Source organism: Oncorhynchus nerka, linkage group LG9a (genome assembly GCF_034236695.1).
Source record: "Oncorhynchus nerka isolate Pitt River linkage group LG9a, Oner_Uvic_2.0, whole genome shotgun sequence".
Lineage (NCBI taxonomy): Eukaryota > Metazoa > Chordata > Actinopteri > Salmoniformes > Salmonidae > Oncorhynchus > Oncorhynchus nerka.
Genome location: NC_088404.1, coordinates 43,986,149 through 44,012,972, shown reverse-complemented (window position 1 = coordinate 44,012,972; position 26,824 = coordinate 43,986,149). Strand labels below are relative to the sequence as shown.

The window sequence follows — 26,824 nt, the reverse complement described above, 5'->3', positions numbered from 1 at the left end:
CAATACAGGAGTAAACATTTGGTGAGACGGAAAAGGTGTGTTGTGTCCAGTACAGTACGATCTGATATCACGTTCAGGGTACATAAATCAACCTGGAACCTTTTTCAGTGAGTTGTCTCTCTCACCCCCAGGTAGGCTTGCGTATGTAATGAACTACATTGACATGTACCATATAGGGGATCCATTGGCCATTAGTATGTCTCCACCCAAGGAACCGGCCAATTGTAAATAAGTACTGTAAATGGTGCTGAAGCCCAGGAGCCAAACAGCCACTATTGAGGGGCATTGTTATTGATTGTGTATCGAGTGTATAACTACATCATAGGAGTTTTTGACACTAAAAGTTTATCAATGCCATCAGGCCTTATTTTTGATTTAGAGTTTGCAGCTGCATCACATCTTGTTTTTGTAAATGCGTGTGAGTAATTCCAGGGTAGCGTGGCTGAAATATCAACTTTCTCCTTAAGAGGAAACCTGAGAGCGAGCTTCCTGTCCTTACAACCAGACTCCTCTGCTCCTCATGTTCAGAAAACATCTCTGGAAATCAAAGTTTTAACAGGGGCCTTGTCAGATCAGCAGGCGCCCATGTCCGGTCAGCTGTGTTCAGGTCTGCATGGCTTTAGGCAAGCAGGAGAACAGGAGTTGGTGTTTACAGGGGTGTGAATGAGATGTTCCATGTCATTTAACAACCATATGAATCTTTTGGAATTGATGGGAGGGCTTATTTTAGGTCTATTGTGTCCAGTGTTGTTTTTAGTGTCCAGTGTTTTTTAAATTATTTTAAGTGTGTCTACTTGTTACCTATTCTTCCCCTTTCTTTGTGTCTCTCTGCCTTTAATTTGTCTGAGGATCATTCTTATGAGTCTTTTGGAATAATTTACTCAATTAAACAATGGAACCTCAACTGCAAAACAATTCATCATGTTTTTTTCCATCATTATGTTTGTTCCTGAACTTCCCTCCAGCTCTATCCTGGAACCCTTAAGGAAAATGGAAAACAGGGCGTCCACGAAATAACCGGAGGCGGGAGCTAGCAGCAGATACCAAAAGATGTGGCATGGGGTGGAACGAGATAGACAAGAACTAAGTAAGTAGAACTTCCTCCAAGCCAGTAATTACTGTAATGTTTTGATTACGTATCTCCATTTGGAATTAACTGGCAAATGCTTGAAATGATGTCTGCCACAAACAGGTATGCAAGTGCTAAGTACTATGTGTGTTCCATTGTAACTACTGGGTCTGTCTTTGTTACCACCATGTAACTCAGAGTCTACACTTCAATGGACAGTAATCTATTTGATTACATTTACACAACAAACAAACACGTAATATTACATCAGCCCAATGCGACAGACGAGGAGTTAAGTTGATTGAAATAGTCAAAACTTTAATAAAGAAACCACAGTAGAAATGCAGGTTTTCACAGTGCCAATGTCAGTCAATTACACTTTCCGTTTAGCAATGTACACCCAGAATTAAACACCTAAAAAAGAAAACAACCCAACACCCAAACCCCCAAAACAGTTTGGTTTCCTTTCCTGACCCCTGGAAACATTCCACAGGTTTAATTACTGACTGACCTTTGCAGTGAGCAGAGTCTCACCTTTTGAAATTACGCACAAGACAAAATAAATCGGTGTGGTTGAAGCTGAGTCTGTCAGTCACTGGTACACAAAATACATGTTTTCTTTGTCTCAGGAGTGCCCTCCCTACCCCCAACAAACAAAGCATGGGGATATGGAGTCTGTGCTTCTCTGTACAGGTTTGTGTGGAAACGTGAAGGGAACTCACTCCCATCGGCTGGGTAAGGATTGTTGGAAGGGTAGGGGTGGGCTCTTGGGATCCATTATCATCCAAAACTCTTTATGTTACTAGTATTACGTCTGTGGCGAAAGCAGGAAGGCAGACATCTCCTGTTTGACTTGGCCGGAGAGCTAGGTGGTGGAGGAGAAGATGCTTGCTTCCTGAAACCCAAAGCGATTGACTATCATTCAGTGATATATACAGTATATTGAAGTATTAATTTACATTCTCTAAAATATTCAGAACGGGATTTTTTAAATGTATTTAATTGACAATTTCAGACTATATCCCTTTTCCCCAATATAACACATTTTGACAGTGCTAGATTATATATATTCTACCTACACGCACAGGGCTTGAAGAGAAATAAGACTGACAACAATCCATCTAGAGACATGACACAATGCATCTAGAGTGATCTTGCAGGGCAGTGCAGCATGGGGATTTGGCCTCACCTGTTGTTGGCTGCAGCAGCAGCCTCAAAACGCATCACACGCAGCATTCTGCAGATCTGACATAGAGTCAATTTTGGGGCATTGCATGCCAAACTCGGGCGGGGGACATTACGAGGGCTACGGTAGGCGATGAGGGACATGTAGCCACACTTAGGGCCCTTCCCAAAGAGTTGGAGAGGCTGATGGAGAGTGCTGTTTCCATAACAGGACGCAAACTGGAGGATACATGTAGAGAGAACAATAAAGTTTTTAGTAGTCTAGTATTCTGAAACAACACAGAATGTCAAGTCTTTTTGTCTGATTTTAGTGCCAAAAAATAACAAATTAGGACCCTCGTCAATGAAAACGACTGTTTTCAAAAATAAAATGTGTTATTTATTTGTTAAGTTTTGTTCATTTTAGTTTCTAACAATGAACATTGTTTTAACAATTTCATCGTACTCGCACAATGCTAAATGTTATGTCTCTACCCAGAATTTCAGTAAACACTTCAGAAGAAACAGGCCACGTGAACCAGAGATATAAACACAGAACATTAACACTATCAGATCACACCCAATTAATTTGCATACGAGCCGTCGCTGGCCTCTTAATCACCCTCTCCATCAGAAACCCAAGCCCAGCACACACTCACAGGCTCCATCTATCACTGGATCCATCCATCTACCGCCATCTACCTCCACCTTGTAATCTCCCACATTTCTCCATTAACTAATAACCATCATTTCATCAAAACTCTTCTGCTGATCCAGTTCTGTTGAGGATCATCCATCAATTCCCCACATTATCCCAAAACCATTCTTATTACCCAAACACAGAAATACTCACAGGCACTACAGTTGCCATCGACTGAGATGGAGCGAGACTGCTCTGTCTGTTCAAAGTGCTGTGGTTCAGGTGGGAGGGTAACTTTGAGCCACTGTGCAGACATGCCACCTTCGTATAGCTTCTGAGACAGTGAAGCTGAATAGGCTACAGACAATAACATTACAGCCAATACAAAACAGACCTGCCCTCTTCTGACATCACCGACTGAGCTCACTGCTCCCTATGAACCTCCACTACACACACGGAAAACAGCAAAGAGGAGGTGTCATGTTTCAGAAAACCACAAGCAAGCTCTTAATTATTAAGAAGGCTTTTGTCCCTATGTGTACATTTAGAAGCAACCAGTGGTTGGAACCAAAATTAGTTTCCAATAATTTCTTTCTGAATTTAACCATTTTTTTTCTACGTTCCGACCAGCAAAATAAAGTTCTGAACCAGGTCGAACCCCCAAAAGTACTGGTTTATATCGTTCCTTTCTGTTCCTTTTTAAACCTCTGTAATCATATTTACATTTAGCTCAACATTAAATTACTTCACCAATCATGCACTGAGGATATAGAGCTCGCTAGGGAGCTTGTTATGGAGCGGGCAAACTATATAGCCCCACCATGGAAATGTCATAATACCCATAAAACATAGGGGTCAAACACGGAAGAGAGAATAAAGTAGACGGCGCGCGTCAAACGTTTGATTTATGACCCTAGGTCCGGATGACGTGTGCATGCCCAAATATGGGCATCCGGTCAGGACATCCTGGCAGGAAGTTATCATGTGGTTATGCCAATATTGGGGCATCCTGTCAAGACATCCTGTTGTCATGTGTTAGAGTGTGTGTTAATTTATGCATATAGTGCATCTATTCCTTTGAAGTTGTCATGATGATTGATGTGTAGGGACCTCGTTGAACTGGGGGGTATGTGTTTGAACATTTCAAAGAGGATGGCCCCACACCCCCTATTTTATTGACCTTAGGGCTGTTGTCTATGAAGCAGGAATGTCCGGGGGGTATTGTGTGTGTGTGTGTGTCTCTGCAGGGGTGTATGAAACAATCTTTTTTATCTAAACAATTCAACAATAGGAGGGCATATATACATAACGATACCCAAACAACAGGTGATTTTCCTGGGTAGGGGATCAAAGGAGAACTGCTCTCCAGGGTGGGGCTCCTCCAAATAGGATCGGACCTCCATTATGGCATCTGCTGAGGGATTCCTTCGTGCTGCATCCCCAGTTGCTCTCTCGTCAAACAGCATCCAAACATCAGAAGTTTGTGGCACTACTGCTGGTGCTTCTGCTCCATCTGATCCCTCTTCTTCCTGTTGCCCTGGTACCTGAGCCAGCTGACTGCTGGGGCTGTCCCTCCCTGCTGCTGAGGTTATTCTTTGAAGAGCCTCATCAATCACTCTGGCATCACGTGATTATATTCCATTCTGCGGAACTTTCTGTCCATTGATGAACATAGGGTGTCCTGTGGTTACATTTGCTTCTCTCTGGCGGCTGGCTGTGATTCGCTGCAGACCCTTACACAGGAGTATCATTTTTGAGGCTGTCACATAGCTGAAAAGAGAGAACAGTAACTTATTAGTCCAGGTTCATGTTTTGTCTACTGATACTACATGCTCATCTACATATATAATACTGGATTAAATAATGATGTAGTAATAACTGCTTACTGTACCTCTCTCCACTGATCTCCACAGTGACCTGCTCAAAAGGTTCCAGGACTCTGCACGCCTCCTCCACCACATCCCATTCCTCTTGGGTCAGAGCATCAACAGGTGAATGGACAATGGCCAGGGGAGAGATGATGGCATCCTTTGACTCAAGAAACTGCTTCAACATATAACATGTTGAATTCCACCTTGTAGTGCAGTCTTGTTTAGGCCTCAGCTCATGCATCCCCATCTGGCATTGTGTAGACTTTCATTTTTCAGAACCTACTGTGCTCCTGTGGAAGTATTCCACAGCTGCTTTCACTTTGTCCACAGTGGACTTCATCACCTTCAGAGCATCTCTTACAATCAGGTTGATTGTGTGGGCAAGACATGGATGATGGGTCCATTTAAAAATGTTCATGGCTTTGGTTATGTTACAACAGACCACTTTTCCATCTCCTTGCCATTCTCTGGCCACTCTCAACAGTTCCTCTGCCAAGTTCTCTGAGGTGTGTCTGTTGCTGAACTCAAAGCAGTCCAGAAGACAGCAAGACATCGAAAAATCTATGAAGTGACATGTAACCGACATGTAAGAAGTGGCTACCCTTGATGTCCAGCAGTCAGTGGTAAGGCAAACTGCTGTAGCTTTTTGGACTTTTTCCCACACTGAAGCCTGTGTGCTCTCGTACAGTTGTGGAATAAGTGATTTTGAAAGGGTTTTCCTGCTTGGAATTGTCTACATTGGATTTAGACTATTGCTATAATTTCTAAAACCTCTGTCCTCCACGATTGAAAATGGCTGGAAATCGGTGGCAATCATTTAAGCCAATGCAATATCAATTTGGCCTTGTTTTGCTACAGGCATAGACTTTGGCATAAACTGGTCCATAGAAGACTGCGTTGCTGTGGGTCGTGGAGTAGGCCTACTTGACTAAGTTGATACATCTCCACGTGTGGAGGTGCTGGCTTCACCACTATCACTATCACCGCTAGTTTCTCGAAGCTCTGCTACAGCTAGCTTCACAGTTGGGCGCACAGTTCGCATATGCCGGTGTAGGTTGTGTGTAGAACCGGCTTTATATGAGATTTTGTTTTGGCAAATTCTACACTGTGCTCTAACATTGTCTACATTATTAAAATGCATCCAAATGCTACTGTGATTCCAACTAATTTCCCAGATGTTGTTTTCACAGCTGTTCTTCCTCTCTCCTCGACTGCTAAGTGTGTGACTGTGAGTGAGTTGGCTTGGCCATCCCTCATGCATCTTTGGTTCATTGCATGTCTGATTGACAGGACAACAGGCGAGGCTGTTAGTCTGAGCAGACAGTCAGAACGAATGTGTGCGCTTGAGCATTTAGGCCTATATTATTTTATTTTGTTTTTCGTTTTTTGAATTAGTTAATTCTATTCATTTAAATATTTTCACGATCTTAATTTTAAAAATATTTTTATAAATAGATTTGGCTCTGATATGCGAGCCGGCTCCCAATGTTCACCTACGAGAGCCGACTCTTAGATCCGACTCGATGGGTCGCGAACGACCCATCACTACTACTTTGAAGTATCTCAAATATAAAATATATTTGGATTTTTTTAAACACTTTTTTTGGTTACTACAACTCTTGAATGAGTAGGTGCATCCAAACTTTTGACTGGTACCTGTTAAATCAATACCATTGAAATGAATATCTGATAAGACTCAGGGACACCCACTGGTTCTGGAATAGACAAGGTGTATATAAATACATTTAGCAATTTAGCTTCAATAACATGACAGTCATTCTATCTTAAAAACAAATGTGTGATTACCAATTAATGTGTAAAACCCACCATAGCAGGTAGGACTAAATAAGGTTACGTAACCTTGCTTACTAGCTATACTAATGATATGCTGTTCAGAGGGTAACCACAAACTGATTCATGTCTTCTTGCAGTACAGTAAGCACACTGTTGACTCAAGAAAGGATGCTAATCAGTCCATCTATGAAACCTCTCAACAATCCAGACCAAAATAATACAGCTAGCTTGGGTAGCTATAAGTCAAGTAGTTACTTAAAATAGACTACCCACCCACCCCTCACACACAGACACAAACAAACATTATTCATTCAACATTATCACCTAGCTTCACCATCTAAGTTAGCTAGCTAGTTAACTAACAAGCTAGACTCTTGGTTTATAAAATCCATGAATTTCCCATGCATTTAAATGGCTAGACAACAGGTTTCGTGCACGTTTTTTAACTTGCCCGAGACAGTTCACAGAATTCTCAATTTAAGCAAGTTGATCCTTCAGATCATCATGGCCCTGGTGAGGGACGTGAAGCTTGAGACAGGAATTTGTAGTTCTGTATGCAGATAATTAGCATATCATTTTGGGGGGGTAAGTACTTTGTCCGATAGAGATATACACGGTTATCAAAACGTCACGCCAGAATCGGCTTAACGTTGGACTAGAGAAGCTAGCCAACAAGCTTGTGTGTGCAGAGTGGCACCAGAATTAAAAACATGTCTGACCATTTTGTAGTTAATGAATTAAAAGTGATAAATATAGCATCCCTAACTAACATAGAAAAAGTTAATTAATTCTTCTCTAATAAAAAATCTCTCTCCCTATCTTCTGAATCATGCTTGTAATGTCTGTAGACACTGGAAGAAGTTCCTGATTGACAGAGGGAGGGTTTGTATAGGCGCTTTGTTGTGTTTTCTTGTGGGACTGGAGAAAAAATGCCTGGTACGTAAAATAATCTTATTAATCGGTTCCCAACAGTAAAGATCACTTTCATTCCCTTTTAAAATCAAATCAAACCTTATTTATCACATGCCCGAATACAAGTGTAGACCTTACCATGAAAGCTTACTTACAAGCCCTTAACCAACAGTGCAGTTCAAGAAGAGTTAAGAAAATATTTACCAAATAAACTTAAGCAAAAAATATAAAGTAACACAGTAACATAACAATAATGAGGTTATACACAGGGGTACCTGTACCGAGTCAGTGTGCGGGGTTACAGGTTAGTTGAGGTAATTTGTACATGCAGTTAGCAGTGTACAAAACAAATGGAGGTGGGGTGGGGGGAAATATAAATAGTCCAGTCACTATTTGATTAATTGTTCAGCAGTCTTATGGCTTGGGGGTAGAAGCTGTTAAGGAGCCTTTTGGTCCAAGACTTGCCGCTCCGGTACCACTTGGTGCTCCGGTAACAGAGAAAACATTCTATTACTTGGGTGACTGGAGTCTCTGACAATTTTATAGGCTTTCCTCTGACACCGCCTATTTCAGAGGTCCTGGATGGCAGGAAGCTTGGCCCCAGTAATGTACTGGGCCGTACTCACTACCCTCTCTCTTTCTCTCTTTCTCTCTTTCTCTCTCTCTCTCGGAGGACCTGAGTCCTAGGACCATGCCTCAGGACTACCTGGCATGATGACTCCTTGCTGTCCCCAGTCCACCTGGCCGTGCTGCTGCTCCAGTTTCAACTGTTCTGCCTGCAGCTATGGAACCCTGACCTGTTCACTGGACGTGCTACCTGTCCCAGACCTGCTGTTTTCAACTCTCTAGAGACAGCAGGAGCGGTAGAGATACTCTTAATGATCTGCTATGAAAAGCCAACTGACATTTACTCCTGAGGTGCTGACTTGTTGCTGTGATTATTATTATTTGACCATGCTGGTCATTTATGAACATTTGAACATCTTGGCCATGTTCTGCTATAATCTCCACCCGGCACAGCCAGAAGAGGACTGGCCACCCTTCATAGCCTGGTTCCTCTCTAGGTTTCTTCCTAGGTTTTGGCCTTTCTAGGGAGTTTTTCCCAGCCTCTGTGCTTCTACACCTGCATTGCTTGCTGTCTGGGGTTTTAGGTTGGGTTTCTGTACAGCACTTCCAGATATCAGCTAACGTAAGAAGGGCTATGTAAATACATTTGATTTGATTTGATTTGTAGCGCCTGCCGAGCAGTTGCCATACCAGGCGGTGATAAAACTGGCCAGGATGATACAACTGGCCACTTTTTGAGGATCTGGGGACCCATGCCAAATATTTTCAGTCCCCACTTCACGACTGTCTTGGGATATTTGGACCATGATAGATCATTGGTGATGTGGACACCAAGGAATTTGAAACTCTTGACCCACTCCACTACAGCCCCATCGATGTTAATGGGGGCCTGTTCGGCCCGCCTTTTCCTGTAGTCCACGATCAGCTCCTTTGTCTCGCTCACATTGAGGGAGAGGTTGTTGTCCTGGCACCGCACTACCAGTTCTCTGACCACCTCCCTATAGGCTGTCTCATCGTTGTCGGTGATCAGGCCTACCACTGTTGTGTCATCAGCAAACTGAATGATGGTGTTGGAGTCATGTTTGTCCACGCAGTCGTGGGGGAACAGGGAGTACAGTAGGGGACTAAGTACACACCCCTAATGGGCCCCAGTGTTGAGGATCAGCTTGGCAGACGTGTTGTTGCCTACCCTTACCACCTGGGGGCGACCCGTCAGGAATTCCAGGATCCAGTTGCAGAGGGAGGCATTTAGTCCCAGGGTCCTTAGCTTAGTGATGAGCTTCGTGGGCACTATGGTGTTGAACACTGAGCTGTAGTCAATGAACAGCATTATCTGTTCACTGATCCGGTTCCAACCCCTAGTGGGAACATAAGTGTAGTTCTGGCAATGAATAGGGAAAATAATAGGATGACACGCTTGGCATTGTGTCATCATTTAATTTTTTGAATTGCGCCCCTGGTGCTCATGCTTGACTTAGACAACTTGAGAGGACTACTCTGTACCCAGAGGAGAGCTTCCATTGAGCATAAAGGTGAGCTGCTGTATGAAAGTATGCCTTATCTATGCTATGCTTCACATCATTGCCAGTAGAAGCTACATTATGTATGTTACATCCCATTCACAGCACTATTCATATACCAGAGCGCGCGCGTACACACACACACACACACACAGACAGACGGGACACCTCATTTTAGGTTAAAAAAACCCCTGCTCTTTACAGTTCATCATGATTATATATAGGCCAGTTATTAATAACTTTATTTTGCCACAATTTTGCCAGGGGAAAAGAAACAGGGGCGACGTCCAGGCAGAAATGACTGAGAGCGGTCTCAACTGGTGTGCCCATAACCGAGTAAGATGGAGGACATTCGTCAATGGCCTATGCTCCTGTCGTAGTAAAGTAAGAACATTTTGCCATCAGAGGTGGTGTTGAATTACTGAGTTGAATCCAGTCTTATGATATGAAGCTCATTTAATGTAAGAATCCTCCTAGAAATGACAGGTTATTTTCCATCCTAATGCATGTTACTTTATGGGTGTGGAAAATACTCTCCTCTGTTCTTCTGCCACCTATGGGGAGACTCTTGAATTGTTATAAAACTTACAGCACAGATGAGTGTTTTTAGAACGCTATAGAACTTTCATGTTTGTAGTTTATCATCACAGCTTCTCTTAGAATTAAAAATAAAATCATTGTGATAATTAAATAGTCATGACATGTCTTTTGTGTTGTTTTGTAGAGCTGGACTATGTGTCTTACTGTTCCACCAAGCATAATGATGTGTGAAAGTGACTGTTTTATGGAAGCTGTGCATGCCATTTTGAGTACTGCAAGCTTTGACCATGTGGGCCCCTAGCAATTCGAGGTTTAGCCAATGAGGTTCAGCATCTTGCCATTTGAGTGAAAGCTAGCAAGAGGCCTGTCCCACGTTATCCAAGAGTATAGAGTACTGGGGAATATAGTACTGGAGAATATCTTTAATATCTAAGCTACCTGGAACTGCACTGACTCCAGCTTTCTCCAACAAAGAGTGCATGCTCCAGGTGGATCGCCAATAACACCTCGCCAGAAATGGACCTGAAAACTTGGCCATGGTAAACTTGGTCTCATTTACGTATATATCTAACAAACAGGTAGTCTGCATTTGCCTAAAAAGAAAGAAAGTCACACTCTATATACAGTTCGGAAAGTATTCAGACCCCTTCCCTTTTTCCCACATTTTGTTACAGCCTTATTTGAAAATGGATTAAATCATTGTAGAATACCCCATAATGATAAAGGGAAAACAGGTTTTTAGACATTTTTGCAAATGTATAAATAAAAAAAGACCTTATTTACATTTACAAGTATTCAGACCCTTCGCTATTAGACTCGAGATTTAGCTCCAAGACAGAATTGTGTCGTGGCACAGATCTGGGGAAGGGCACTTAAAAAGTTCTGCATCATTGAAGGTCCCAAGAATACAGTGGCCTCCATCATTCTGAAATGGAAGAAGTTTTGAACCACCAAGACTCTTCCTAGAGCTGGCTGCCCGGCCCAACTGAGCAAGCGGGGGAGAAGGGCCTTGGTCAGGGAGGTGACCAAGAACTTGAAGGTTACTCTGACAGAGCTCCAGAATTCCTCTGTGGAGATGGGAGAAGCTTCCCCTTCCAGAAGGACAACCATCTCTGCAGGACCACCAATCAGGCCTTTATGGTAGAGAGGCCAGACGGAAGCCACTCCTCAGTAAAAGGCACATGACAGCCCATTTTGGAGTTTACCAAAAGGCACCTAAAGGACTCTTGGACCATGACAAACAAAATTCTTCCTCTGGTCTGATGAAACCAAGATTGAACTCTTTAGCCTGAGTGCCAAGCATTGCGTCTGGAACCTGGCACCATCCCTACGGTGAAGCATGGTGGTGGCAGCATCATGCTGTGGGGATGTTTTTCAGTGGCAAGGACTTGGAGACTAGTCAGGATCGAGAGAAAGATTAACGGAGCAAAATATAGATAGATCCTTGTTGAAAACCTGTTCCAGTCTGCTTAGGACTTCAGACTGGGGCAAAGGTTCAACTTTCAACAGGACAACAACCCTAAGCACACAGCCAAGACAACGTAGGAGTGGCTTTGGGACAAGTCTCTGAATGTCCTTGAGTGGCTCAACCAGTGCCCGTACTTGAACCCGATCTAACATCTCTGGAGAGACCTGAAAACAGCTGTGCAGCGTCGCTCCCCATCCAACCTGACAGAGCTTGAGAGGATCTGCAGAGAAGAATGGGAGAAACACAAATACAGGTGTGTCAAGCTTGTAGCGTCATACCCAAGAAGACTCGAGGTTGTAATCGCTGCCAAAGGTGCTTCAACAAAGTACTGAGTAAAGGGTCTTAAAATATTTTTGTAAATGTGATATTTCATTTTTTAATTTTTTTATACATTTGCAAAAATGTCTAAAAACCAGTTTTTGCTTTGTCATTATGGGGTATTGTGTGTTGATTGATGAGGGAAAAAACAATGTAATCTATTTTAGAATAAGGCTGTAACGTAACAAAATGTGGAAAAAGTAAAGGGGTCTGAATACTTTCTGAATGCACTGTTTGCTCCCCCAAAAATATTATGGGTAAACCTAATAACCAATGTTTCGGCAATGCAGTTCCTTCCTCAGGGTTTCATAATGAATGCTTAATCCATGTTATGTAGACAAAGATTGCAATTAGGGTAACCAATGAACACAGTGAAGGGTGTGTTATAGTAATTAGGCTAATGAGGGATGAACATCAAGATGTTGAATACATTGGGCTATTATTTGCATTATCATATTTCAAACATGATTAGATATGGTAGAATACATGTTATTAACCTCATTAATCTTTGTTGTTTAATTTAATTTAATTTGTTTCATTGTTTCAATTTAATGTCATCTTTGTTTTATGTCACCATCTTGTGGTTCAAACACAAGGCATAATAAACATTAGTAGTCAGCTATCACAATCTCCAGTAGACTGGGCCTCCATGGTTGCTTGAGAAAGTTTGAATCCTATGCAAAACTGACCAGTGTGATCACTTGTGCTTCCTGGAAAACATTGATCATGCAAGTGGTCCAGCTTTAAATGAAGTGCAACTTATGAAGGCTTCATAAGCACTACATACATTTGTCACAAATCATCTCTAACTGTATGTCATGCTCTATAAAGGGTTCATAAATGGGGCCTAACTGTGCGATATAACCATCAATGTCAAATATGATAAAAACCTATGCTTTTTAAAGTGTGGCATAACCACAGCTTAATAAAGGCTTTAAAAATAATTCAAATTGAGGCTTCACAAAGCATCTATAACCTTGTAATGTCATACATTTCTAGGATGTCCCAACCTCTTTCCCTCTTGGGTGCATAGCCAATATTGGACCTGACCACAACCTAAAATGCAGTCCTGGAAGTCACATTACACCAGGCAACACTTACTGTACCTTGATGAAAGCCCCCAACATAAGGAAATTGAAAGTGGCTTTCTTCTGGAACTAAGTTAGTGCCTTGCGAATGTATTCGGCCCCCTTGAACTTTGCGACATTTTGCCACATTTCAGGCTTCAAACATAAAGATATAAAACTGTATTTTTTTGTGAAGAATCAAGAACAAGTGGGACACAATCATGAAGTGGAGCAACATTTATTGGATATTTCAAACTTTTTTAACAAATCAAAAACTGAAAAATTGGGCGTGCAAAATTATTCAGCCCCCTTAAGTTAATACTTTGTAGCGCCACCTTTTTCTGCGATTACAGCTGTAAGTCGCTTGGGGTATGTCTCTATCAGTTTTTCCCATTCCTCCTTGCAAAACAGCTCGAGCTCAGTGAGGTTGGATGGAGAGCATTTGTGAACAGCAGTTTTCAGTTCTTTCCACAGATTCTCGATTGGATTCAGGTCTGGACTTTGACTTGGCCATTCTAACACCTGGATATGTTTATTTTTGAACCATTCCATTGTAGATTTTGCTTTATGTTTTGGATCATTGTCTTGTTGGAAGACAAATCTCCGTCCCAGTCTCAGGTCTTTTGCAGACTCCATCAGGTTTTCTTCCAGAATGGTCCTGTATTTGGCTCCATCCATCTTCCCATCAATTTTAACCATCTTCCCTGTCCCTGCTGAAGAAAAGCAGGCCCAAACCATGATGCTGCCACCACCATGTTTGACAGTGGGGATGGTGTGTTCAGGGTGATGAGCTGTGTTACTTTTACGCCAAACATAACGTTTTGCATTGTTGCCAAAAAGTTCAATTTTGGTTTCATCTGACCAGAGCACCTTCTTCCACATGTTTGGTGTGTCTCCCAGGTGGCTCGAAAGCAGGCTTCACGCTGAAGACATAGAACGTGTTTCCATGGTTATAGCTCTTTGGGAAGTGTGTATACAATGACGTCAAAGTGATGGCAACTTTTCCCATTACAAGAGAGACTTTGGGAGAATGCATGCCCTGAGACTTCTGCTTTAGCTAGAGACAAAATTTAAACAGTTTTATAAGCTTTAGAGTGTTTCCTATTCGATAACAATTTTTAATTGCATATATTAACAACTTTTGACAAAAATTTATCATGGTTTATATGGGTGCCGAATTCCTCCAGAAGGGGCAGTATTCAGGGCTAGCCCTAACAGTTAATGCGATTTGTTAAGCATATTTTTTATTCTTTATTACCATAACAAAGGGGTTGAATAATTATTGACTCAAGATGTTCCAGCTTTTAATTTTTTATTAATAAAAAAACAAATCTATAAACAAAATTTTACTTTGACATTGTGCTCTTATGTGTGAAAATCTGAATGTAATTATTTTTTAAATTCATACATTATTTTAATATTTTAAAGTCTATTATCCCTCTGAAGAGTATGAATTTGTCAAGGCTCAGAAGACCCAGATGCAGACAGTTGAAGTAACAAAAGTTTATTTCAAAAACAGGGTGGCCCGCAAATGACAGGTCAAGGGCAGCCAGAGGTCAGTAATCCAGAGCAGAGTCAGAAGGATACAGAACGGCAGGCAGGCAGAATGGTAAAAACCCAGAAAACAGGGACTAGAGAAAGACAGGAGCACAGGAAAAACACTGGTAGGCTTGATGAAACAAAACGAACTGTCAACAGAGAACACAGGTATAAATACACTGGGGATAATGGGGAAGATGAGCGACACCTGGAAGGGGTGGAGACATGTACAAAGACAAGTGAAACAAATCAGGGTGTGACAGAATTAGGCGGTTTAAATCCTAAGCAACCTGCCTACTTATTGTTGGAAGTACAATAGACCAACATAACCACTGTAATAGGTTAAAGCCGTGTGCTGGAAAACCTTGGTAGAGCATGGGTACACCTTGTGGTGCTGGTGAATTTCCTTTATTTTTCAGCTTCAGACCAATGCCTACTTCTCACTTTGTTTTTAATATCCATGGTTTTTACACCGGAAGGTGATAATAATACATAATACATAATAGAGCAAAACACAGTAATAAAACTAAAGGTGTTACGGTTTTCTTGCGGTGAAGGAGAGGCGGACCAAAATGCAGCGTGGTTATTGGTATACATCTTTAATAAAGATGAAAACACGAACAAAACAAACGTAACGTGAAAACCTAAACAGCCTATCTTTTTTTTTTATATAAAAAATAATTTATTATTACCTTCAATACCATTCATTCTTTACAACTCATAATTTTCATACATACTCCAATAATGGTATTTTAATTTAACTAAACAAAAACCCCAAACAAAACCTCAGGGGAGCATCTTCCCTCCCCGTTACCCTACAAAATACCTCTCCCTATCTCCCGTCCCTAATCTATCCTCTTACAAATCTAAATGACACCCAGCCCTAAACCCCCCTTCCACCTCTCCCGAGCAGCATGCTGCCCCCACTTCCTCTCCTCCCTCTTCATCCTCCCCCTCAAATCTCCTTCCACCCTCCTCACTATCCCTTCCACCCCCCAATCTTTCCCTGTCTTCACCATGTTCTGCCTTGCTTCCCACAGCCCCCGTTTAAAGAGACTCATGAGAAGCCAGAGCAGAAACCTGTCCCTATCCGTCCCTCTCGCTCTCCCTACACCCCTCTCTAACCTGGCCCACGTCAATACAAAATCCCCCTTTACCAAACCTAACAACACCAGTGCCCTAGCCCATACTACTCCGGCAAAGGCACAGTCCCAAAAGACATGGCGCACAGTCTCCTCCCTGCCACAAGAGGATCTTAGACAGGTGGGGGATTGCACCAAATTATACCGGTACAAGATGGAACGTACCGGCAAACACTTATGAAGGCTCAACCAATTCAGGTCCTTGAGCCTGTTATCCAGACCCCGCGACTGCACTCCCTCCCAGACCACTTCCGAGATGCCCACTACAGGCGCCGGACTCCCTGCCTTTCTGACCTCCTCGTACAGGTGCCTGTGATCTAAACCTACTCGGGCAACTTCAACCTCAGGGTGCGCACGCAGCCACTTGGCCGCATGACCAAAGTGCCACGGCAGCTGTTCCGCCCGAGGACCCGTGTTAGACCACACCATTATGCTTCTCGCCTGATACGAGAAAAACACCCGCAGGAGGTAACCGGACGGGTGTATCACTGGCTGAGCAAGCTCCGTTAACAAGAAGGAAACAAAAATTGAGTCCAGCTTGAGGGGGAAATGTGGTACCCCCTACCTCCCTCCCCGATGGGACAGATCATGCGTGCCCTGGCGACCCACTCGCACCTGCCACTCCACATAAACTGAAACACAAGCCTCACTAGAGGCCTCCTCAGACAAGCCGGCAATGGGTAGATGTATGCCAAATACAAAAGAGACGGCAACACATCCACCTTTAGGACCAGGACTTTGCCCATAAAAGACAAATACCTAGCTTTCCACATTGCTAGCTTCCTCTGTACCACTGCGATACGCATGTTCCAGTTTAGCGTCGCTGAGCCGGAGGTCTCAAAATGGACCCCGAGAATCCTCAGGGCCCCCTCACAGAGAGATAACCCCCCAGGCACATCCGTTCTACCGCGCCATCTTCCGAAAAACTTGACAGAAGACTTTGCATGGTTCAGAACTGCTCCCGACGCTCGGGTGAAATCCCCAAAGATGGCAAGGGACCTTGTCAGGCACGAGTCCTTGCACAACAGCAAGGAAGTGTCGTCGGCGTACTGCGTCATCTTAACACGCAGCCCACCACTTCCAGGGATCAGCAAACCTTCCACCCCTGTGTCTGCCCTAATGGCAGCCCCCAGAGGCTCCATGTACAGAACGAAGAGGAGAGCCGAGAGTGGGCACCCCTGCCTGACCCCAGACGAGAGGTCAAAAACATCACCCAAGTGACTATTTACACTAACTCGGCACCCCGCTCCGACATATAATGTACGAATCCATCCTATAAACTTCTCCCCAAATCCTAATCGACCTAACACTCTGAATAAAAGGATCTATTCACGCGATCGAAGGCTTTCGCCTGATCTAGCGCTGCTACCATTAAAGGCAGACCTCTATCTTCAACCCAAGCGATGGAGTCCCTGATTAACTGTAGGTTCCATCTAATAGAGCGGCCCTCTACCCCGCACGTCTGATCCTCATGAACGACGTAGGGAAGGGCTGTGCGCAACCGGTCTGCTAAAACCTTTGCAAGTAGCTTGTAATCTACACACAGCATGGTCAACGGCCGCCAGTTGCCAAGGTCTGTTACTTCCCCCTTCTTATATAAAAGTGACAGCACACCAACAGCCATTGATCCCCGGGACCCCCGTCTCAAGGATGGCCTTCAAGACTTCGAGGACCACTGGTCCAAGTATACCCCAAAACTTGAGATAAAACTCAGCCGGCAGCCCATCTATCCCAGGCACCTTCCCTTTTCCCATCCTCCTAAGAGCGCTCTCAACCTCTTCTAGTGAGATCTGGGCCTCCATCACTTCTCTAATGTCCTCCGGCAACCGCCTGGACAAGTGTTCTAAAAACACATTTCCCTGCTCTACATCTATTTCCCTTTCCTTAAATAAACCTTGGAAATGATCAGTTGTCACCCTGACCATATCCTCTGGTTCTCTAACTATACTACCATTTTCTTCCCTAACACCATGCATTACCTTCCTACTCTGTCTTGCCCTAACCAACTTAAAGAACATAGCAGAACAAGTCTCATTATGTTCTAGAAAGCCACTATGCGCTCGCTCAAGGAAAGCTCGAGCCTTCCGCTCCTGCAACTCCCTGAGCTGCGCCTTTAGGGTTGCGGATCTCTCCCAGTCAAACGACCCGCCGAGGTTGCCTGCCTCGTATTCGAGTTCAATTAACCTCTGGATACGATCCACCTCCCTCCTCTCCTCCCTTTTTTTCCTCTTGCAATACCCTATTATAAAAGCCCTAATCCTCACCTTAACTAATTCCCACCACTCTAACACCCCTCGCACATGGACCGGAGGCCCTCAAGCCTCCAAAAGAAACCATAAAACCCGTCAACAAAAGCCCGCTCCTCCAGCACATCCCGATCTAGCTTCCAGTACCCTCTACCAAAGAGGCAGACTGGCGACCCCACCTGCAGGAGCACCCCGTCGTGATCCGAAAGAAAACAGGCAACAGCCGCCCAGACAACTTACCCAAAGACCTGGGTACAAAAATATAGTCGAGCCTCCGCTCAACCCCCCTGGAGTTACGCCATGTAGGACCGTCCATTTTCGGAGTAGTGTGCAGACCACCATCTACCAGACCATGGCAAGCCATTAGCCTGGCAATGGCGCCCGCACTGCTATCCCCCTCTTCCTAAATCTGTATTAAAATCCCCCCCTATCACTAATTTCCTATTTGTGACACACAGGGGCGTCAGACAGTCCACCATCTCCCTTCTGTCTGCCACCACCTGTGGCCCATACACCACCACTAATCTAAATTTACAATCCCTTATCGTGACATCCACCCCTATAACCCTCCCCTGCATTACCACGAAAGAATCCTCCACTTTTACCTCCCTGTGCCCACACAAAATCCCTACCCCGATGAGTGCACCTGAACTCTGGACCTGAACTCTGGTCATGAGGCGTGCTTCCTTCCCCTCCTCTTCTTCCCCCATCCCCGCTCCTGCTCCCCCCAGCCGCAGACGCATATGACCTCTGACGGGCCGGGCACCCCTCCACAGGTGTGCTGACGAGCCACACCCATGGCACGTCTTAGGCTTGTCACAATCCCTCGCCTCGTGATCCTCAGATGCACAAAATCTGCATTTTCTTGCACTGCATGAGGCGAATATGTGACCATAGGCCATACAGCGTCTGCAAAATGGGGGCTGACGTGCATAATACAACGTCCCCCTGTCAGCCCCTAGGGAGAACATAGCAGGAGGATGGAGGTAGCCACCATGTCCCCTTGGGTCCTCTCTGAGGAGGGCCTGGAAGCCTCTCCTCCCATTCCAAAACCCAAGGGAGTCTTTGAGGTGCCTTGCTGAGGAGACGTTATCCATGTATCTCCCCAGAAAAGCCCTCACCTCTTCGTCCTTAACGTAAGGGTTGTAAATGTTCACAAATCAAATCAAATTTTATTTGTCACATACACATGGTTAGCAGATGTTAATGCGAGTGTAGCGAAATGCTTGTGCTTCTAGTTCCGACAATGCAGTTGGTGACCCCTAATATAGGTTATTGGTATTGAGAGGCGCCCACACGTCAAACAGAACTATGCCCATGAGGAAATAACACATTTACATTTAAGTCATTCACAGTTACAACCCTAAAGTTATTCTTCGCCAGGCTTGTTATTTCGTAGTGGCACATCGGCCTCTCACCTCCCACTGCTCTTGCCCTTCTCAGGATATCATCGTGTTTTTCCTCTGTATATAGTGCAACGTCGTATGTTCCCTCCAACGAGTTGCCTTGGAAACAAAACACGTCCTTTCACCGTCAGCTTTAGAATCCCCATCAATATTATCCTTCCAAAGGATTCCCGTCCTAAAGGCTCAAACTCCTTTTCCTTCCAAGCAAACCGAATCGTGTTGGCCAGCCCAATCCCAGGGACCGACCGTGTTGATGTATTTAGCACCATCTCCGCAAGGAGAATGGCGCTCGTTCTCTTCTCTTCCAAAACAATTGAAAAGAAAAAACCAAGTGACTGAGCCTATCTTGTGCAAACTAACACCGAGACGGGAACAATCACCCACTAAACACTCAAAGAATATGGCTGCCTAAATATGGTTCCCAATCAGAGACAACGATAAACACCTGCCTCTGATTGAGAACCACTTCAGGCAACCATAGACTTTTCTAGATAACCGCACTGTACCACAATCCCAATACCTACAAAAACCCCAAGACAAAACACACCACATAATAAACCCATGTCACACCCTGGCCTAACCAAAATAATAAAGAAAACACAAAATACTAAGACCAGGGGCCTGTTGCACAAAAGTAGAATTAAGACATCCGGGATAAATGACTCAGCTGAGCTCAATGAAGCCAAAACATGTGCGTCCAGGCTTAATTGGTTGCACAAAAAGACCAAGCCAGGATGAGCAGACACGGATTCATTAAGCCAGGTGAAACCAATCCTGGATAGGTGCGCGCTCACGGCTCACTCAATTAGACCCCGCCACAGATCACAGATTAACTGATTTACCATGGCAACTAGAGCCGCGTACTTTTCCCCGTCGGAAGCACAAATCCTCATGGAGGCATACGAGGAGGTAAAAGATATAATTAAGAAGAAAGGCAACACCGCCACAGTGATAAAGCAAAGAGAAAAAGCGTGGCAAAGTATTGCAGACCGCCTGAATGCGTAAGTAGTGCACAATTACACACTCACCGCTCCGCTGAAACATCACAATTACAATTCAAATATTTAATTCACATCTCCAAAAATGCAGTTGTACTGTAATTATGAAACGGTAAAATGTTTAATTGAAATGCACTGCAGATATGAGTGAAATTGTGTAAAGTAACTCCATCACACTGTATAAAGCTATGATAAATTTTTTGATATTTTTACTGAAAACAAGACAAAAATACCAAGTAATTTTTGCAGTGTGACTCCATTAAATGTGTGTGTGTGTGTGTGTGTGTGTGTGTGTAGATTAAACATGAACGGGCCAAAACGGACATGGCAGCAGGTCAAAATCAAATACAAGAACATTCTGCAGAATGGTATGGTCCCTGACTAATATTTAACAAAGCACAAGCATATATTGTACCCAGAAGGTGCCTGCTCACACATTGTCTGTACTGTTTTAGCAGTGAAAAAGAATACCCACAGACAAGGCACGGGTGGTGGGTCACCAAAGGCTGACCTTACCCCAGCAGAGGACATGGCCTTGGAGCTAAATAAAGGCAGGCCCGTCTTAGAGGGGATCCCTGGGGGGAAAGAGACGAGCATAGGTTCCTCCCAAGATGCCACCCGCTTCATTCGAGGTATGTCCTTCCATCTCTACATGGGATACAACCACATTCATATTGAATCAATTTGGACTGTCTGACTTTGGTTTACCTATTGCCTTGCAGTGCCTGGCAGCATTGTGTTCCTGTTAGAGCCACCAGCACAAGCACCAGACGATGCTGATCAAGTGAGTACTCCATCAAAGGCATACTGTAGGCCTGGCATGTCTTGTCTACTAGCTTCAATATGAATCCGATTAAATGTGATAGGGTGAAGGCCCCAGTGCAGCAGCAACAGCACATGATGGAGACGATGATGAGGAGGAGACCATCTCTCTGGATTCCAGAAGGCATGAGGTATCATGTTAAGACTGTGAAAGTACTATTTACTCTACAATGGTGAGGAGTCCTCATCAAAATCAAAAAATAATTTCTTTTACAGGACCCAGATGCTATACAGTGGGAAAACCAGCCTGGCAACATAGTGCGTATTAATAAAAGGACACCACATCCTGCCAAATTCCAGCTGCGCTAATTGTATTGTGTTCACAGAGCTCACAAGCTATCAGAAAGTTGTATGGCAACCACCTCTGGCGCCAAATAGAACTGGCAGACATAGACATTCAGTACAAGAAGAAAAAGATGGAAAATCTTGCACTGGAGTCCGAAATAAAAAAGAGGACAATTAGGAAACTGGACCTTGAAATAAAAAACTTGAGAGGGAGGTGAGATATGCCTTCAATGTACACTGTATGCTAACTGTAACACAAATGTATTAATCATTATTTTTTTCCTCCCCCAGCTCCAAGAAGATGACACAGCTCAAAATAAAAATTAGGTATATTCTCGTAAAGTCAAGTGAGCCATGACATATGAGCTCTTATTGTGAGCACACAGGACGGTGGCATCTTTCTAAGGTTTTTTTTATTTTCCCAGCAATCAGTACAACCAAGTCATCGTTATAAGGCATCGCCCTCTTTTGCCCACCCCCCCAGCATCAGGTGTGGCCACTAGCCTATATGAAGGCCCAAAATTGTGTGTTCCTTTCTGCTCTGACAATGGCATGCCCATTCGTGCGAGATGTGGTGGATGAAGAAGCACTTGTGCTGAGGAGAGCCTTCAGGCGAGAAAGGGTCTTCAGGGACCGGTTGGACCCACTGGCCTTCCCTGATGACCATCTATATGAAAGATACAGGTTTTCTGCAGATGGCATCAGGTATCTATGCAGACTACTGGGTCCCAGGATTAAGCACCGCACTGCACGGAGCCATGCACTGAGTGTGGAGCAAATGGTTTGTGTGGCCTTGCGCTTTTTGCTAGTGGAGCCTTCCTGTACTCAGTGGGGGATGCAGAACAGCTGAACAAGGCCACAATTTGCCGCACAATAAGGAGTGTGTGTCTGGCTATCAAAGCATTAGCAGATGTCTTCATCTCCTTCCCTGGCCACAGAAGACTCTGTGACATCAAAGAGGAGTTCTATAGGATTGCAGGTAAGAGGATCTACAAATTACAGGACAACTGTTAACACATAGTAGGATACTCATTACTTTGTGTGACAGGTTTCCCCAATGTCATTGGTGCAGTGGACTGCACACACATAAGGATAAAAGCCCCCTCAGGTGCCCATGAGGCCGATTTTGTGAATAGGAAATCCTTTCACAGCATTAATGTTCAGGTGAACATAACTTTTGATATTGTCCATTGACGAACACTCTGCATTGCCAGTGATGTGCATTGATTGGTGTAATATTCCTCATCTTATGATTTCAGATGGTCTGCAATGCTGACTGTGTGATCAGCAATGTTGTGGCAAAATGGCCTGGCTCAGTCCATGACTCCAGAATCTTTCGGGCCTCTGAAATCTATCAGTGCCTATCACAAGGTAAGCCACACAACCCCTATTTATAACCATCATGGCTGTGTCAAGAATATCACTGTGTTTATGAGGTAGTAATGATGAGATTTTGTGTTGACAGGTGAATTCTCTGGTGTGTTGCTGGGAGACAGGGGTATGGCTGCCAGCCTTTTCTCCTGACACCTTTCACAGACCCCCAGGAAGCACAGCAGGCCTACAACCATGCCCATGCCAGGACCAGGGCCAGAGTTGAAATGACCTTTGGCCTCCTGAAGGCACGCTTTCACTGCCTTCACAAATTAAGGGTCAGCCCTGTTAGGGCATGTGATATTACTGTGGCTTGTGCTGTCCTCCACAATGTGGCCTGCCTGAGGAAGGAGAGGGCCCCCAGAGTGCCACCAGCCATGGACTGGGACAATCCGGCAATCTTCCCTGATGACGACAGTGGTCGGCTGCTGAGGGACCAATATGTGTTGAATTATTTTAGTTAGTATGTGTGCTTTCAATTTTGGTTAAATATGTCCTGCGGTGGCAGAGGAATTTGGTTTTTTTGGGTTCGTTTTTTGACGAATTTGGCCTCTTATGATGTTTGTGCGGTATACTGTGTGTAATACAAGGCTGCAGGGAGGCTACTGCATCCATTCATTTGTCTGTTCAGTTGATGTGTATGGATTTGTCCTGCATTTATTTTAGTGTGCAGACATGCAGGGTGTGTTATATACAGACCTTTGAATGTGTATGTATCATTTTGTATAATATGCTTGGATTCTGTGCTTTCCATCTTGTAGAGTCACTGTGACTTCAGTTTCGAAAGGAGCTGATGGTTTACCTGCTTTGTTTTGTCCTTATTCAATAAAGGAACATAATGTTACACATTGTGTTTTTATATTCATATGAATGTGTATTTGTTTATATGACAGAGTACTAGGGCCACACTGAAGAAAAAGGATAAAGTCATAAATTTATGAGGCTGGTTCTTTCTGCAGAAAAGCTACATATTGTTTTTACAGTTTTGATACTTATGACAATGTGATACTTAATATTCTGGCACATCAGCATGTCTTTGTTTATGAAACCATACTGAAGTACAATTTCACGAAATGCCCCACATCTGTCATTTTAACAACTGTCCTCCTTTAAAACAACTGGTTACAATATTATGACTTGTGTTTTTTTTCCCTCTGTGGCCCTAATATTCTATCATTTTATATATAGCCTTATAGTCTATGGGAAACTGTAAATTATCTAATGATAGCAACATCATCTAAAAATCATTTTTTATCCAAAATCATTGAAATTAATGATCACAAACGTTTAAATAATAACAGTGGGTCTAGTTATATGTGATAACAATGTATAGTGAGCAGTGAAATAACTATTGGTTTCCATTTGTGGTGACTGCTGACTGACATTAGGGATGAGATTAAATAGATCCTGGAATTTAGCCTGGTCTGGAGCAGGCTAGCTCCACAGAATAAATCTCCATGGTAATTTATACCATAACATATCCTCCTGCCCCCTATCCGTCTTTAGTGCAACCGGATTACGGATCAATTGAGCCAGGATCACCAAGATATCCTGGCTTAATCCCTTATCCTAGTTTTGTGCAACAGGCCCCTGGGCGTGACAAAAAGTACACAATAACAAATGGCAAAATAAATAATGCATTCCAGTATTTATTTTAAATGAACAGCTGATTTTCCGGAGGGAAGCGAAAAACCAGAAACCCATTTAAACCAATATGGATTAAGCTGGAAACATTTTCCCTGATCTCTTTAAACAAGACGATTGAGAAAGCTCATGGAAAATGCACAAAATAATCAAAATGTACTTTAAAGTTTAAATGGCAGTATAAATACGAAAAGGGGAGTACTCACAGATTTGGAACATAACATACATAAAGTGCTACTGATGGTGTGCAATGTACTGTGTGCATATCAATACACGTCATTTGTTTGTCAGCTCCACGTGTGCCAGTTTGACGAATTTCTTAGCTTCTCAAATGAAAGAAAATGAGAAACGTTTACAACCTGTGCAACTTGTCGTGTGCATTTGTACCATACTACGGAAGAGGGTAACGACATCTTCCTTGATAGTTTGAGAGCTGGTCTCTCCAACTTTCTCTCCTCGGTAGTAGCAAGACGCACGTACAATACAAGTTAACGTCACACTGTCCCTTGCCACTCAACGATGCTCAACCAACCCCAAGACCCTTTTAAGAAAGACCTAATACATTTACAATAAGCATGAGTGCCGGAAAGAGAGGGGGATGTCAAAAACGATACACGAAAGAGAATGATCAAAATCTCCCCTCGGGTAGGCGGACTTCGAGTCGCAACGCATTATTTCCGCCTCATGCAGAAATTCATGTTGCTCATTTGACCAGAGAAAGTGAAATATTTATCGAAATTAAAATAGACATGACGAACTGCTAATAATAAAAATGCAGGTATTCCGATACACGTGGCTACTAATTCAGTGCAGCGCGAGAATCAGGAGTATGTTTTATAAAAACAGTGTTGACAGTGCTGAATAAAGACTTAATCATACAACTCTTTGCTGTAATCTTTGATGGTTTCTCTATGGTCATAGTTTTAAAAGTTACTAAATCTCAAGTAGGCAGGTATCAAACTTTGCTGTGGAGTACTCGGCACGGTGACTTGAGCTATCAGATTGTCCAGAGCAGTAGGCGCACTTGATTTACGCACAGCTCTCCTGGTCGGCCGGGTAGGCGGAGTTTTTCCCTTCAGTTCAGACAAATGAAATAGTTCAAAATGTGAACACTGCCTTTTCGGCGCACAGGGTTTCTGAATCAAGTGCACGTAAAGGCAAAAGCGCAAAGTCGAATTAAAAAAATATATAGTAATAAAGGACCGCAAGCATTTATCGTCGGCTTTTCTACAGAAATGTTTGGTGATCGACTGGGAATACATAGAATGGTCGATCGCGATCGACCGGTTGGTGACCCCTAATATAGGTTATTGGTATTGAGAGGCGCCCACACGTCAAACAGAACTACGCCCATGAGGAAATAACACATTTACATTTAAGTCATTTAGCAGACGCTCTTATCCAGAGCGACTTACAAATTGGTGCATTCACCTTATGACATCCAGTGGAACAGTTAAACGCATGTTTAACAGGTTCTCTATTAGACTAGTTTAAAAGTGAGTTTTTATTTGATCTCAATCACATCTAAACATGAATTAACAATGCAATAATGATCTCATAGCTGTAAACATTGAGGGTAAAAATAAGCTAGAGCGCTGTGAAGTTGCAGAGCGAGCAAAACGCAGATAGATGAAAGACTGAGCTGTGAGCAGTCTTGAGTGATGAATAATTAATGATATGCTAATGAGCTGGTCGAGTAAGCCCAGTCAGGGCTGAGAAATGAAGTAGAAGTTAGTACGCGGTCAGTCGGCCAGGGGGTCTTTACGCGCTCCTTTAGTTTATGCTTTTTCAGTGGACACTTCAACATCGCAATGTCTCCATTGGTGTCCCCTCGGGTTTTCTCTGAGATGGAGGTAGCCCGTCATTGCACAAAATACTCATGTTGGGTATTATTGGGGACGAAAGTTTATGATGTGACGGGATTCCTTCGAATGCATCCGGGTGGAGAGGCTCTGATATTACACAGGTCAGGGAATGATGTCAGCCTGGAGATGGAGGGACCCCCGCACCGCCATTCCGAGAACGCACGGCGGTGGATGGAACAGTACTACATTGGAGAGCTGGACACAGACAGTAATGCCGATGAAACTCAGGTACAGGCTATAATACTCTGCTCTGATAGCCTACTCTAAACTGTAACCCAAGCATAGTTTCTTATCGAATCAAATCGAATTGTATTTGTCACATACAACAAATGCGTGTTTACAAGCCCTTAACCAACAATGCAGTTCAAACAATAGAGTTAATATAATATTTAATAAATAAACTAAAGTGAAAAAAATTGAAACAATCAAAAATAAACAATAAATGTACATAACAATAACGAGTTAACTATATACAGGGGTACCTGGACCGAGTCAATGTGCCGTGTATAGGTTAGTCGAGGTAATTTGTATAGTGACTGCATAGATGATAAACAGCGAGTAGCAGCAGTGTAAAAA

At 43.4% G+C, this 26,824-nt stretch overlaps 1 protein-coding gene and 3 long non-coding RNA genes across 5 annotated transcripts in view; 3 read left to right on the top strand and 1 right to left on the bottom strand.

Moving 5' to 3' along the window:
- Nucleotides 1-1,361: 1,361 nt before the first annotated feature.
- LOC115134775 (uncharacterized) lies at nt 1,362-3,298 on the bottom strand. Its single transcript, XR_003864374.2, has 3 exons — nt 3,087-3,298; nt 2,259-2,473; nt 1,362-1,964 (listed from the first exon to the last, which is right to left on the bottom strand). It is a non-coding gene; the product is annotated as an uncharacterized LOC115134775 (long non-coding RNA).
- Nucleotides 3,299-19,861: 16,563 nt separating this feature from the next.
- LOC135573279 (uncharacterized) lies at nt 19,862-20,887 on the top strand. The gene is made up of 3 exons (XR_010464643.1): nt 19,862-20,264; nt 20,559-20,629; nt 20,717-20,887. It is a non-coding gene; the product is annotated as an uncharacterized LOC135573279 (long non-coding RNA).
- Nucleotides 20,888-21,033: 146 nt separating this feature from the next.
- LOC135573278 (uncharacterized) lies at nt 21,034-23,583 on the top strand. 2 transcript variants are annotated; one of them, XR_010464642.1, is made up of 7 exons: nt 21,034-21,214; nt 21,300-21,341; nt 21,410-21,582; nt 21,660-21,695; nt 21,794-22,347; nt 22,628-22,739; nt 22,834-23,583. It is a non-coding gene; the product is annotated as an uncharacterized LOC135573278 (long non-coding RNA). The 2 variants fall into 2 exon arrangements; XR_010464641.1 differs by having other exon boundaries at nt 21,036-21,214; nt 21,300-21,582.
- Nucleotides 23,584-26,082: 2,499 nt separating this feature from the next.
- Nucleotides 26,083-26,824, top strand: part of LOC115134378 (fatty acid 2-hydroxylase-like) — a 30,999-nt gene continuing 30,257 nt past the window's right edge. Inside the window, exon 1 of the mRNA XM_029668275.2 lies at nt 26,083-26,476. Within this exon, the coding sequence (XP_029524135.1) occupies nt 26,195-26,476 (282 nt within the window). The 5' untranslated portion in view covers nt 26,083-26,194. The remainder of the gene's footprint in view (nt 26,477-26,824) is intronic.